The sequence below is a fragment of the Lampetra fluviatilis genome, chromosome 2 (assembly GCF_964198595.1).
Source record: "Lampetra fluviatilis chromosome 2, kcLamFluv1.1, whole genome shotgun sequence".
Lineage (NCBI taxonomy): Eukaryota > Metazoa > Chordata > Hyperoartia > Petromyzontiformes > Petromyzontidae > Lampetra > Lampetra fluviatilis.
In genome coordinates, this window is record NC_136276.1 from 21,590,262 (window position 1) to 21,603,656 (window position 13,395).

The following is a 13,395-nucleotide window of genomic DNA, read 5'->3' on the forward strand; positions in this document are numbered from 1 at the left end:
ATTGTGTTCACTCGAACGTTGTTCCCGACCACGTTCTACATCGACGCACTCAACGCTTTGCACCTCGGGTCGCGATTCAAGTTGCAAATTGTGCCAAAGTTTTGCCGCTTTTTTGGCGGAATGATTTTTTGCATACAATCGGCTCAATTCTGCTACATACGCTGCAAAAGAAGTTCAACGTACACACAATGTACAGCCGAGGGGCCAATTTCGTGCCGGAGAGAATCCAATGCACCTCCACCCGTTGCACAGTTTCAGAATGGCTCAACTGCGTGTATGTAATTCCAATACTTCCCACTGCATTTCAATTCCAAGAACACAAATGGGAAACACTGAGCACTGAGATGAACTCTGACAGGAGGCATTTGCGCATGCTGGCAGTGGACATTTGTACAGCGCAGACCAGCGAAATATTTGGCAAAGTTATTGCCGAGCTCAGCAAGAGGCACCATGCCGAATTGTTAAAGTGGGTTTGTTTGGAGCCTACTTCACCACGCCGGCCAAGTAGACTTTTGTGAAGGAGGGAAAGAGTGGGGGGGGGGTGTACAATGTCTAGGCCCGAATCACATTCAGTGGTGGCTTACGGTGCACGTGCCAGCTGCCATCCTGCAATGTCGAGGCAGCAGCGAGAGTTGGTGGATCACCGCAGCACGAATGCGAAACTCTCTTCCCGTGGGCATCGAGGAGGGGCCATACCCTGGCTAACCAGGAGGAGGTGATACAGCAAGTGGATAAATCGCCATCTGTGTCCATCTGTACGGTGATAGAGTGTTGCCCCCTTTTCGAGTGTGGGTTATCTCCAGGTGCTCCTGTTTCCTCCCACGTGTGTCATAAAGACTCATCATTAATTGGCTGAAAACAGCTGCAAATACAATATCCAGTGCAGGACCCTCCTGGAATAGGAGACACGTGTCTCAGTGTGGCTCTCCTGGATAAATATATTATTATAGCATTCAAGTTACTGGGTTCACAGGGAATTGCGCGAACCGCTGTGCCTCGACTTTCCCCCGTTATTCTTTTTATTTTAAATGTGCCATGCTGCCTACTCAAGGCTGGTGAATATTCACCTTCCACCGGTTATTGCGAAAAAACGTGTGGTGTTCTCATTCATTCCCAGGGCTTGGGCAGACTCAATCAACGCAAACCTAACCGTGATGTTTTACGGGTAGACATAAGTGTACGGCTGAGAGTAACCAACGAACTACACGTCATGGGCATCTGATTCAAACTCACTTTTTCCGGTGGCTCAATACCCTGAGACAAACGTTACACACCACCCCTTCTGCTTTCTCTTTAAATGGCCGCATCATAATCAATTATTTCGGTAAAGTCACGTAGGTATAAAATAAAAAATAAAATAATTTATTTTATTTTCTGCCTACGTAACTTTACCGAAAGAACCAAAGAGTATGGATCCCTGCAGTCACGAAAACTTCAAATCTAGATTTTACCTTTGGTATTCACTTCCTCCCGTGCCCTCCGAGATCATAACGTCTTAAGTTCTCCCTCGTAGTAACGATCAGGGGCTGCACAGAGCCCAGGCACTGAGTGCCGTGGCTGCGCTCCAAGCGGTCACCGTTACAGAGTCTGGTTTTGCGATAGCGAACATTCCTGCCGGCTCGGCAGCGTGCCCAAGAATGGACACATCCAGGCCCTTCGCGTATCGCGTTGCTTCCGACTGCATTCATTCCCCTTGAGCGGTTACGGCCACTTCCCGCGTGCCGCGCCTCGCCTCGGGTGCGACCCTCACTAATATCCACCGATATTCTGGGCATGATTTAGGACTTCGGGTAGATCACTTGGAGAAGCCAGGGGCGTCCAGATTCAGTGTTGTTTTTGTTCTCCTTCTATCACGCGGGAGGCGTAGTTTGACTGCTTCAATTCAATCGAACTGTGTTTTTTATTTAGCTGGGTGGAGGTTAATTGATATTCACGATTTAACCATAGTTAAACAATGTGTTAAGTTATGGCTATGACAATCCATACCGTGATATACTGCAGCAAATTATTCCCCAGGGGCAATTGTATCCACGTCTGAGCATAGCCAGCACACATTGGTAACTCCCGACATAAATCGTTGGAGAGATTTGCGAATTAAACTATCAGCTATTAAGACTCGATGAACGTATTAACTTTGGCAAATGTGTTGCTTTACTACAGGGCAAAGCAGATATCGTCTCAATCTCAGAATAACCAGCGTCTTTCCAATTGACTGCATTTTCCACTACAAAAGTTCCAGTTCAGGATTCCAGTAAATGCCACCATTGTTATTTGTTGACTAGACGTGCAAAGGATGCACACCAACAGCAAACCGCCTAACCACCACCAAGCAATTAGCAGGACTATCAATTAACCACTTTTCGCTAATGCAGCAACTTTTACGCAACAACCTAAAAGCGTATGTTATAAAGGGTCCCTAATAAAAAAACACTTGAATATTAATACACAATTTTTTTACTTGCATAGTAAAGTGATTGTATTTTTAAATCCATTATATTAAGTTCGCTTGCTTGCTTGCTTGCGTGGTTGCTTGCTTGCGTGCTTGCTTGTTTGCGTGCTTGCTTGCTTACTTACGACCGTGCAAATCTTTCGGTCGTTTTTGAACCCACTTCCCGTGATCCAATCGAGCTGACATTTTCCACACAGACTCGTTGTGCGAGACAATTAATGTTCGTGAAAAAAAATTGCCAAAATTTTACACTGTTTAGGGAAAACTAATTAAATATTTAATTACCAATTGCTTAATGGTGGCATGCAATCATCTGACCCATAGGTGGCAGCCATCTCAAGCCAGAGGACGAGAGGACTCTAGCCGCCACGCATATAAAGGATTTATAGTGAAAAACTTTGTTTTTACGGGTTATACTTGTTTCATTTGCTTTACAGCCAGATACTACAAATCGCTAACCCTAAACACCCAGTCGTTCATAAAAGTTGAAGGCAGTATAGCACTACCGTAATAGAGCAAGTGCAGAATCAATGAACCGGAATTGATAGCTTGAAAGCATTTAGCACGGGGCCCTTGAAGTGCGGGGCCCGTAGCATATGTAGCTACTTTTTCTACGAGGATAATCCGGCACTGCACAGATGCGACCCTATGGTATTATACCAGCCGGGAGTCGCTATGCTTTGAAAAAAAAAGCCAAGTATCACGTGATGACGGGGAGCCAGCACTCCCACCACGAAGCAAAATAGTCCGCGTGGGAGGAAAAGGGCCAGCGGTGAGTTCCAACCCCCATTCATCGGTGGCTCATCGCTGCTGGGGTTGGGCAAATGTCAACCAGCTCAGTGAGCTCTTCCTTGGAGCCGTGAGCAGAGATACAGAAAGACAATGAGGAAGAGAGCTTTCGACAGGGGAGGGGGGGGCGGTCGGCAGCCCAGAAGGGCGAGCCTTGCCCTCGGTGCAATCCTCCCTGAGATCACTTCAGAGGGAAAGGAGATGAGTTCATCCGCGGCTGAATGACTCCGGGCCAACGCGTGCGGCGATCGCGTGGCGCGGCTGTGGAGCGGACAGAATCTGATTGGTCGGCTTGGTCCGACAGTCGGCGGGGTGAGCGCGCCGACGTCAGCATGCCCCCAGCTGCTGATTGGCTGTCGGGATTTGTGTGAAAGGAGGCTCCACCCATTCCAAGTGCGGTCGACTACAGCGCTCATGACGGGGAGGACGGTTGAGGATAATTTTAATTCGTGGATAATCCAAAAAGATTAATTTTCCGCGGATCTCAATGCCAAAAAAACACTAATATAGGTCTACATTATGTTTTTTTTTTCACCTGAGGACGATTGTTTGTGTTGCGACCGAAACGTCGTGATTTTTTTTATACCTTCGTGAATTTACCGAAAGACCCAAAGAGTTTGAATTCCTGCAGTCACGAAAGCTTTAAGTCAAGATTATGTTTAAGTTAAGAAAATTTAGTTTGTTAAAGTTAAAACAGCACCCTTCCGTTTCTCTGCCACCACACAGTTTCGTAAATTAAAACTCACAAAATAAATGATCGGATGAATCGCTCAAAATGAAGCACAACTGACGATTTAGATTGTTACTCTTAGAACGAATTCTCATGAACGATCGACCGATCGATGCGCGTGCTGAGTGATAACACTTTCCTGCTCCCACGCAGAATACTCGACCCACAAAGTGGATGGCAGAGCCACGCCAATCAACATCAAGCAAACTCCACCCACTGTTGTAAAAATATCCAACTTCTGTACTGTAGAGGCGACCACGTGGATTTTGAATTATCTGGAGAACATATTTATTTGGTTGAAGCACGTGACTTGGAATTAACATTTCCAAGAATAACAATGTAGAACTGTTTTTAGAGTATTAATTTGGGCTTAAGGGAAAATCCATGAGTTGTTAATTTACGTCAAAATCTCAGGTGCGGATAATCGGGAGTTTACTGTAGCAACAAATTGTGGGCAAAAACAATTCCATTGATTTTATTTGATGGAATCACTTTTGTGGACTTTCCACCTATCATCGAAATTCAACGAAGGCGTGAAACCAAATTGTGAATGAATTGGACTCTTAGTCCCTTTTGTATTCACGTCAAAGTTCACGGTATTAATGAACTCATCCGACCAGGAATTTAACATTTATTCTGCACATTACTCTAGTTGCTGGGTGACATCCAAAGAAAAACAACAACCTCAGCTGCACTGCATGCGCAATGAAGAGCTAAACACAACAGAAAAATAAAGAGGTCTGGCCAACGTTAAGTGTTGTTAAACATTGCCAACATGGTTTCTGGCTGATGATAAACACCCCGAACTTGGAAGAATAATGTCCAGAAAAACTCTAATCTAATATACACACAAGGAATAAAATACACTCCATCCACAGTGCCTGACACAAAGAAAGTTGTTGAAAATGTCCACAGCCCTGGCAGTGCACACTTACAGCACCGCACGCACGCACTCACGCACGCGACGTCCGTTCTGGACATGGGATGAACTTACGGCCCGTTAAAAGATTTATTATTGGTGTGGCAACGTGACAACTCTGTTGTGCGGCCATGAGCACTCTCTCGCTCCCCCCCCGAACCCGTCACGCCGTTTTGTGTGCACCAGCCGTACTGCTATTTAAAAAAAGCCCCTTTGCGTTACACGTCCTTGTACGTTGGTGGGAAATGAGGTCTTAGGCTGTGCGTCAATGCGATGAAAGCAATGGAAGTTTTTGTTATTTTGTTGTTTCCTTTCGTGGCTCCTATGTGTACACAGCAAATCCCATTGTCACTGTGACTGGGCCACATGCGCGTAGATCCAGCAATCTGGGGCAGAGACTTTGCTGGGGAAGTGAAATGTCGTTTTCCTCCTCGACTCTTGTGAGACCACTGTGCGAGTAGCCAGGGTGGTTGGCGCTTTGCAACCGCCCGTGCCTCACAGCAAGCAGTGCCTGGGTTCGATTCCTGACTCGGGCGCCTTCAAGCGTGGAGTTTGTGTGTTCTTTCCCTGTTCTGCATGGGATTTCTCCGGGTCCTCCCGTTTCTTCCCATGACTAAGAAAAACCATACAATGTACTGGGCAAACATTCCAATCTTGAAAAATGTCCTTTAAATTACACAATTGGGATTACACACACCAGCAACATTGACAAACTGGCATGATTCTCTGAAATCGTGTTGCGAGATTCTGTGAGGCTTTCCTGGGTAAACAAGCGGGATGACCACAGCAATAATAATAAACCAGTTCTTAGTGGAGCAGAACATATTTATGATTCTTATATTTTGCCCCCTCCCTGAAGGCCATGATCAACGACAAGTGGATAGTAACTGATGATGCTGTCAACTTGGGTCTTTGTTGATGATGGCTGATGATCAAATTAGTCGTGCTGATCATTTCAGTGATGATGATTATAATGTTGATAAGGCGGATGATGATGTAATAACTGATGATGCAAATAACTGACTGTTGGACAGAATGATGATGATGAGTGGATGGACAGGTCCCAAACCATCCTGATCACCACTCACCGTTGACCTCCGCGCACACAAACCCCGAAACCAAGCTCAAATTTCCACAAAAACCAAACAACATTTCTCACCGTTCACCGTTGTGAATAAACCGATAGCACGTTTGGGAGTAAAACATTCACGTTGCGTTGACGAACAGGAGATGCAGCCGTGAGTGCGAATGCACCTGGGTGCGGGCGTGGCACAAAATTAAAACGTTCGTTCACCATATTTAACCTCGGCCGCCACTCAACCTTCCGTGTCCACACGGCCGTCCGTTCTCTCGCCACCCTCGCTCCTCCAGACCATCTTCTCGTGTCCCGGTTTGTCTTTGCGAGTTGGTGAAGCAAAGTTCCTTTCGGCCAAAAAAAAATCCAATTCAGGATATTTCCGCTTTCCCCCTTTATCCCCCCCCCCCTTTGAACTCGAGCGTTAATCTGTTGAGCAATGCCAGAAATCTGACCAGGAAGCGAACCTTTTATCATCAGATTTCTAAACTCCGAAAACCCTCGCGGATTCACCTTTTTCTACATCTGTAAATGCTTTGACAGCTGCAGAAACCCCTGGCGTGTGTTCATAACCTCCTGCAATGACTGGGGTCTTTGTCTGTTTTTGGCCATCACGGCACCCTCACTATCTGAGCATTTCCTTCAAGTTCTATACATTCTTTTATACATTTTTTAAATTACAGTGTTTGTGAATAATTTACACAGTTTTGTTGTATGTATGTTTAACTTATTTCGCACCGCATGTAGCCAACTGTGCTAGTCGGAGGTGCGGGCGAAAGACAACAAACTGAACACACACAAAAACTGTTCTAAAGCAATGAAAGCTGTTCCAGTAAGGGTTGGAGGGGTGGAGTGGTGGTGCAGTGGTTAGCGCACTAAGCCCGGCGTCCTGAGGTTGATTTCTGGCTGGCCTCCACTCGGCCATCTCACACCTGTCAACCCCTTATCAGTGCCCCCTACCTTATTACACACCAATTCAGACCTTCTTGGTCACCCCGTGCCCTTATAAATCTCAACGTTCATCCTACAAAGTCCCATCACAAGGGAGAAACACAAACAAATAGACAATTGTGTTTGCCCGTATTGAGACGGCTGTACGCCGTATGGACCTGAAAACTCAATTTCCCTGCACAAGAATACGGGGTAAACCTTATGGGTTGACAGCTTTGCCATCTAGGCCCCGTGGGCCCTCACGTCTCGCCTGAACGCCACACCCAAATATGTGCATCCACTGCTGGATGAAGGCCTCCCTGCACCATGTCACTGTTGACGGTTGTATGACCGTTCTTCACCGCGTTGATCAGTGCCGATTGGCAAAAGGTGGCGTCGGAGGACCGGTTTAGTTATCGTTGTCTACTGACATAGCCATGCCCAGGTAACGTAACCTTCACATTGTTACGTTCCATCACTGTAATATTAGTCATATTCATTTGGGTTTTAACCGACTTGTTTCATATTTAGTTTACATATATACACTGCAAATATATCGCATTGCATAATACTAAATATCATGAAATGCGCAAGTACTTTGATGCAGCTCAAGACAGTTGATTAATCACAAAATAATTTGCAACTTAAATTGTTTGCTTAGTCGAGAAATGTGCGTCGTAGGGCAGGTCCTATGTGTGTTGAAAGGGCTTGCAGTGGTAATCCTATCCTGCCGGTGCCTCGCTGGTGATTCATTACGCTGGGGGCGTACACTCGTTTGTTTCTAGGCATTATGCTCTCTACGATACTTGCCGCGTTGATGGAAGAGACCAACATTGCACGTCCCCTCCTTTCACGCTCTCGGATCAGCCTCGGCTCTGACCTCAAGTGAGCCGGCTCAGAGCCACCCCCATAATTTGAGCCGGCTCCGAGCGGTGCGAAAGAAGTTCAACATACAAGCCTGAGCTGAGACTGAGCATTGGCGACCGAGCCAGAGCCGAGCAGGTGACTCAGAATAGGGCTCTTGTTCTTGTCTCCACAGATTTGTTGGTGGGGGCTTTTGGAGTGTCCAAGGCCGTGCTGTACAGGTAAAGCAGCGCTCTGCTCGTTCACCTCGTGCCCCCAAACACCGTCCGTGGACGTAGGACCGGCAACCCGTTCTGGGGACCACTTCACAAGGCCACGGCCGTCCATAGCGGGGAACGAGGGCCTGGGGCAATCCCAACCGCGTGGGCTCCCCCCGACGCCTTAAAACTAAACCAGAAGCATTGCATCGAACAGCGTGATGTCGAAGAGCAGGGCCCCCTAAAGCGAGGGGCCCGGGGCAGCCGCCCCGATTCGCCGTACCCCTACGGACGGCTCTGCGGAGCGCCAGTGGCCCGCAGGCCACTGGTTGGTAACCACTGGTATAGAGGGTGCATGGTGAGGAGTACAATGTTCACGTTCTGAATAGTAATGCTCATGAAGAGCTTACGTAGCATGAGCATAGCAGCCCGTGTAGAGGGAATATTTCTCCATAGTCCTAAAAGACAAGGATCAGGAGGCAATTGTGGACGGCATCGAGTTGTGTAATGCCAGCGTAAGATTCACAAGTTACTCAGGGATGAGTTGGTGTCGTATCGGGCGAGTTTATTTTTTGTTTAAGCAGAACTCAAGAAACAAGCACGGTGTCATTTGCCAAAGTGATCTGGGCCATGAAAGTGACCAAAAAAAACATGAAATCAACTGCAACGATAGAGCAAATGCAGGGTCGGGTTGGGTCCTACGGGGAGTTATCGATGCGGCTGGAGAGGTAGGACGGTGTGAGTTGTGTGCTCTTCCCAGCTGATTACTCGCCCTCTTGGTGGAGGCTCCGAGAAGTGGGGAGCGAGCGAGCGAGTGAGCAGGGACGTCCACGGACGTGCTGGAGGCTGACGGTCGCCTCCGTGTCCCCCGCAGGGCCCGGCCGGTCGTGATCCTGGACGTGGAGCTGCAGCTGCTGCCGCAGATGATCAACACCGAGAGCAAGGACTGCAAGATGCCCGGCTCGGGTGCCCCTGTGTCATGGTGAGCGTGCACCAGATTTCACAACAATGATGACGACGACAAGGGAGGCTTGAGACTCGGTGAGGCTTTCTTGGGTGAACGAGCGTAATCGAGATGTTCAGTTCATTTTGATTCGTTGTACAGATGAAGACGATGATGTTGATGATGATGTTGATTCGTTATCCACGCAGAAACGATCAAGGATGAATAATATTGACGTGTTTAATCAAACAGATAGTCCACCGCCGGACTATCTAACTCATTTGAAGGCCAATGTAGACAAATTAATATCGAGGCTTCACCCCCTCCCCCGCCCGTTTCCTATGCGTACATTGTCAGTAAACCCCCCATACGCAAGCTACGCATTTGGGTTATCCCCACTCCCCTCTCCATGCGTACGCACTCAATGGATGGCCCCCTGCTGTAATAGCGCGACAAGTGGGGGAGGAGGGGTTTGGGTGAAGGACGCCCCTAGCGGCTGCAGTGAGATGCAGCTGCTGCGATTGCATCCTCCCGTCGTGGCAACAACACATGTTGCGATGGCGCTTTGAGCGCGGCCAGATGTTGTTGTTGGCAGAAGGGCACCGCCGTTATTTTCAGCAAGCAGAAAAAAACGACAAAATAAACCAAGACCCGAAACAGGAGGAGGAGGATTTCTCCACGAGGCCATCGCCTGATGAGGCTGGCTGTTGTGGTTGCTGTTGTTCTAATTACGGGCGAAACGTCATGGCACTCGAATGATAAATGTTGTGGTTTTACTCTCCAACACACAACCAGTTAGTGTTGAACCAGTAACGAACTGGCACGTCTTACTCACGAGACAAATCTTACTCACGCGCTGTGTCGGGTGGTGGCGGGTTTAACGATGCGTTAATATTTACGCGACCTGTCCTCTGTCACGGAGAATATTGGTCGCGAAAGCCTTCGCGTCAAACTCGGCATGAATTCCGTCGACTTGACTCGCTATCGCAACGCCCGAACTGCGTGCGGCGACGCGTTCGTCAACGCGAGTGCTGTGGGAAGCCGGGAAGCCGGGTTTGCGCCGGTGTTCGTCGTTGCTTTGTCCGGCTTCCCTTTCATTACCTCTGTGTGTGTGTGTGGTGTTCACTCTGTTGCAGCTTCACAGTCAAGGTCTGTCTCTCAGCAGTTGGCAAAAGTGTTCCTGCAACAATGGGTGAGGAAGGCGGCGGGCGTGCGAACGCATTACCTCGCAGAGCGCGGCTTCGTAATGCCAGCTGGACATTCCGATGCAGGGACGCTGAGATTTAAAGAAAAAACGCGTTAAATTGATTTCTGGCTGAAATGAGCACGGGGCAGCACTCATTACTGGAAATTCCACATTCCTACGACAGCAGTCGGTCGACCCACAGGACAGCAGCCACTGTTGCCTTTCCACATTAAATACAAATTATAATCTTCAACACCAAAGCCTAAAAAAATGATAATATACCACACTTTAGTTATTTAGGATATACAAAGTGTTTGGGTGACACACCTTGCCCCAAAGAGGATCCTGATGGCTTCGTCGTGCTCACAGCGTTCGCTCGGCGTCACTGTCAACCCCAGGCAATGCATTTTCAAACATAACCCAGCAGGACATTCTGACCACATTTGTCAACCACCGTTATCTGCTGTGCACATCCAAACCAACGAGCCCACTGGGAGAAGGGCCATTCCATTCCCACAGTTTCCACTGCCGCTGACACTCGTGCAGCCACCACGGAGATCCCACAACGCTAAGAGAATAAATGGTTTGCGTCTCGCAGGAACCCAACCCAAAGAGTGACAGTGGCTCCACTGCCTCTCAGTGACCTGGGAAATTATGATAATTATTACTACGCTTGTACACCCAGCAAAGCCTCACTAAGTATCTTTTTTCAGGAGGGCCCTACCAAGTTTTCGGAGTAGGGGGTGATGTTGCTATGAGTGTGATCCCAATTGAGTAATTTGCAGGTCATTTTGTCAGCATTGGGATGTTTTGGTCAATCCCATTGCGTAGTTTTTTTTAAATAATGCAGCCAGCCATCGACGGGGCATTCAAGAGGGCTCCACACGTGTTACCATACCAACCGTCAACTCCCCTCCATCAACTCGCTTGCAACTTCTGTATTCTTCGCGATGGTGAAACGGCCAACATCGAATCACCACCTCGGTGCATAACAAGAGGCTCCGGCCTGCAGGGCTCGACGCTGTGTCGGAGCCGATCACCCACGTGACCCAAAGTGCCGCCCCCCGCGCCCCAAGAAGGTGGCAAGACGCGTCGCAGGCAATGTGCTTCTCAGAACTCTGGCCCCTTCAATGGGGCCCTCTTCCTGCTGCTGATCGAGCCAGGCCGAGGGGATACCGTCGTAAGCGTGACCCAGCTATTGGCAGCTGTGACCTCAATTTAACGACAGCTGACACGGAGGATGTGAGCCCAGCCATCGACAGTGAGGCAGTGTTCCCATCCTTTCTCACACTTCCCTTCTCAGCAATGCACAGAATAACACGGGTGGTACGAGCAATAGCAGAAACAGCATCGTAACATGATAGATGATAAAACATAAATCTCGAGTTGGAGGAAAGGAGATCGATTCAAATGTATTCATCGGGTTACATCTTGAGCCGCAACAGCCTTGATGTCGATCATTCCGGCGCAGTGTCGCGTCATGCGAAGTTAGGATGCAGGTGGACGTTGACCCCGAGGTCAAGTGAGACGAGTTGCGATCCCCGTAGCAACGCAACATTTCCTGACGAGCCGCGTGTGTCCACCCGCCGTTGGGAAGACAAGATGCACATGACCGTACAGCGTTTGTCAACAAATCCACGGCGTTGCTCCCTCCGTTCCCCCGCTGTGACGGAGCCGTCAGAAATATAATTTGTTGTAAAAACAAACGAGAGAGACGCCTTGCTTATTGCAGGATCCGTCTTCTCAGGTGGGCTACGTGGAAATGTTTATTTTTCGATTTTGTTTAAAGTAGTGTTCATTACTTTTAACTTTCAGACAGGCGCGTGCTTTTCAAACTATTATTTTTTACCGTCACAGGTCGCTTAATATCCATTTCACAAACTTTAACTGGCAAATTGTCACTGCGGTTTGGAACGCATCACTCGCGATCAGAAGGCTGCAAGTTAGAAAACAATCACGGTGATAACTGCAGTGAGTGTTTTCCTTGCCTTTTTTGTAGGTCAATCAAGTTTTACTTTTGAAACATATCCAGGTTCTTCGTATACACCTCAGCCATGCTGGCGTTAGCATTGCAGCAATGTTCTTGCGACCAAACCCATCCAAGCAAACGTTGCCTTACACGCAAGCGCTGTCAATCGGAGCATGTGCTGCACGTGCAACAAAACACATTTCAAACGGGGCTTCAAGAAAGTTGCAAACTGCACTCACACGTGCACGTTGGCTCAACGTTGGAGTCCATGTTAAATGGCAATGCGTGGACACAAACACACTTTTTTCCAAGAGTAATGCAACTTTTAAATTCAGCCTAACAAAACAGAATTCTAGGCAATGTTTTCATCCACTATGCAGGTGGGTGATTGCTGGTGTAATGCTGTAGAATATACTGCCTCCAGACTGGGACTGGGCTGAATTAACGTTAGACCACGTTTTTGTGAATTGTTGTGCCTGCCAAGTCGTTTGAGACTGGGCCAATGCCATGAATTTCATTGACGTGGGCATTAATGCCACCCACCGCAACATCGTAACTTCAATATTGATTAATCATATATTTTTTCCCCACAATACCACATCTGCTTTTCGTAAAACTTAACACCGCCTCGTGTAAATTGTTTACTCGCTGATTATGAGAGCAATGGCAGCATTGACGGCAACTGCAGGTGAAGTTTTCTGGCTCAAAGCTACAGCCCTGGCCTCTGGCTGAGCTCACATCTCCAGTTTTTGTGTTGTCATTGAGACAGCAGTTTGGTGCCGAGTGGTTACACTCGCGCCCTACGTTTAGAAGCACCCCGGTTCGATTCCCGACTCAGGCCCTTTTCTGTCCGCAGTTTGTGCGGCGGCGTGTGCGGCCGTGTGTGCGTTGTGCTGCATGGGTGTGGGCTGTGCGTGAGAGTGGGTGAGGGTGAGCTGCGTGTGAGTGAGCTGTGTGTGTGTTTAAATTTAGTGTTTTAAAGATGTCAATTCACCTGCTGTGTATCTTACTACTGTCCCTCCCGGCCATATCTAGTGCCACACTCAACTCTACAAACGGCTACCCGCGTTACTTCGCGTCAATACTTATTGCTAAATTTGCCACTACACCTGCTAATGAAACAACTTATAGACACTTCTACACTCCATCATTGTATCCTTTTAAACCCTATCTTTGTCCCATTACTTCACCAGCACTCCTTCCAAACTTCATTCTGCTCTTAAAAATAACACCATCTGTGAGCTGCTGCTATTCGTCCAAGGTTCGTCGCTCTTCATCCTTTCACAGAAAATACCTGTGCAAACTATTAATTCTACTTTTCTTATTTCTGGGTGGTATTGAGCT

At 48.0% G+C, this 13,395-nt stretch overlaps 1 protein-coding gene across 1 annotated transcript in view; it reads left to right on the forward strand.

The window, feature by feature from the left end:
* Nucleotides 1-13,395, forward strand: part of LOC144944084 (integrin alpha-8-like) — a 128,456-nt gene that overhangs the window by 47,617 nt on the left and 67,444 nt on the right. Inside the window, exons 14-16 of the mRNA XM_078872152.1 lie at nt 7,932-7,977; nt 8,828-8,935; nt 10,033-10,088. Of these exons, the coding sequence (XP_078728278.1) occupies nt 7,932-7,977; nt 8,828-8,935; nt 10,033-10,088 (210 nt within the window). The remainder of the gene's footprint in view (nt 1-7,931; nt 7,978-8,827; nt 8,936-10,032; nt 10,089-13,395) is intronic.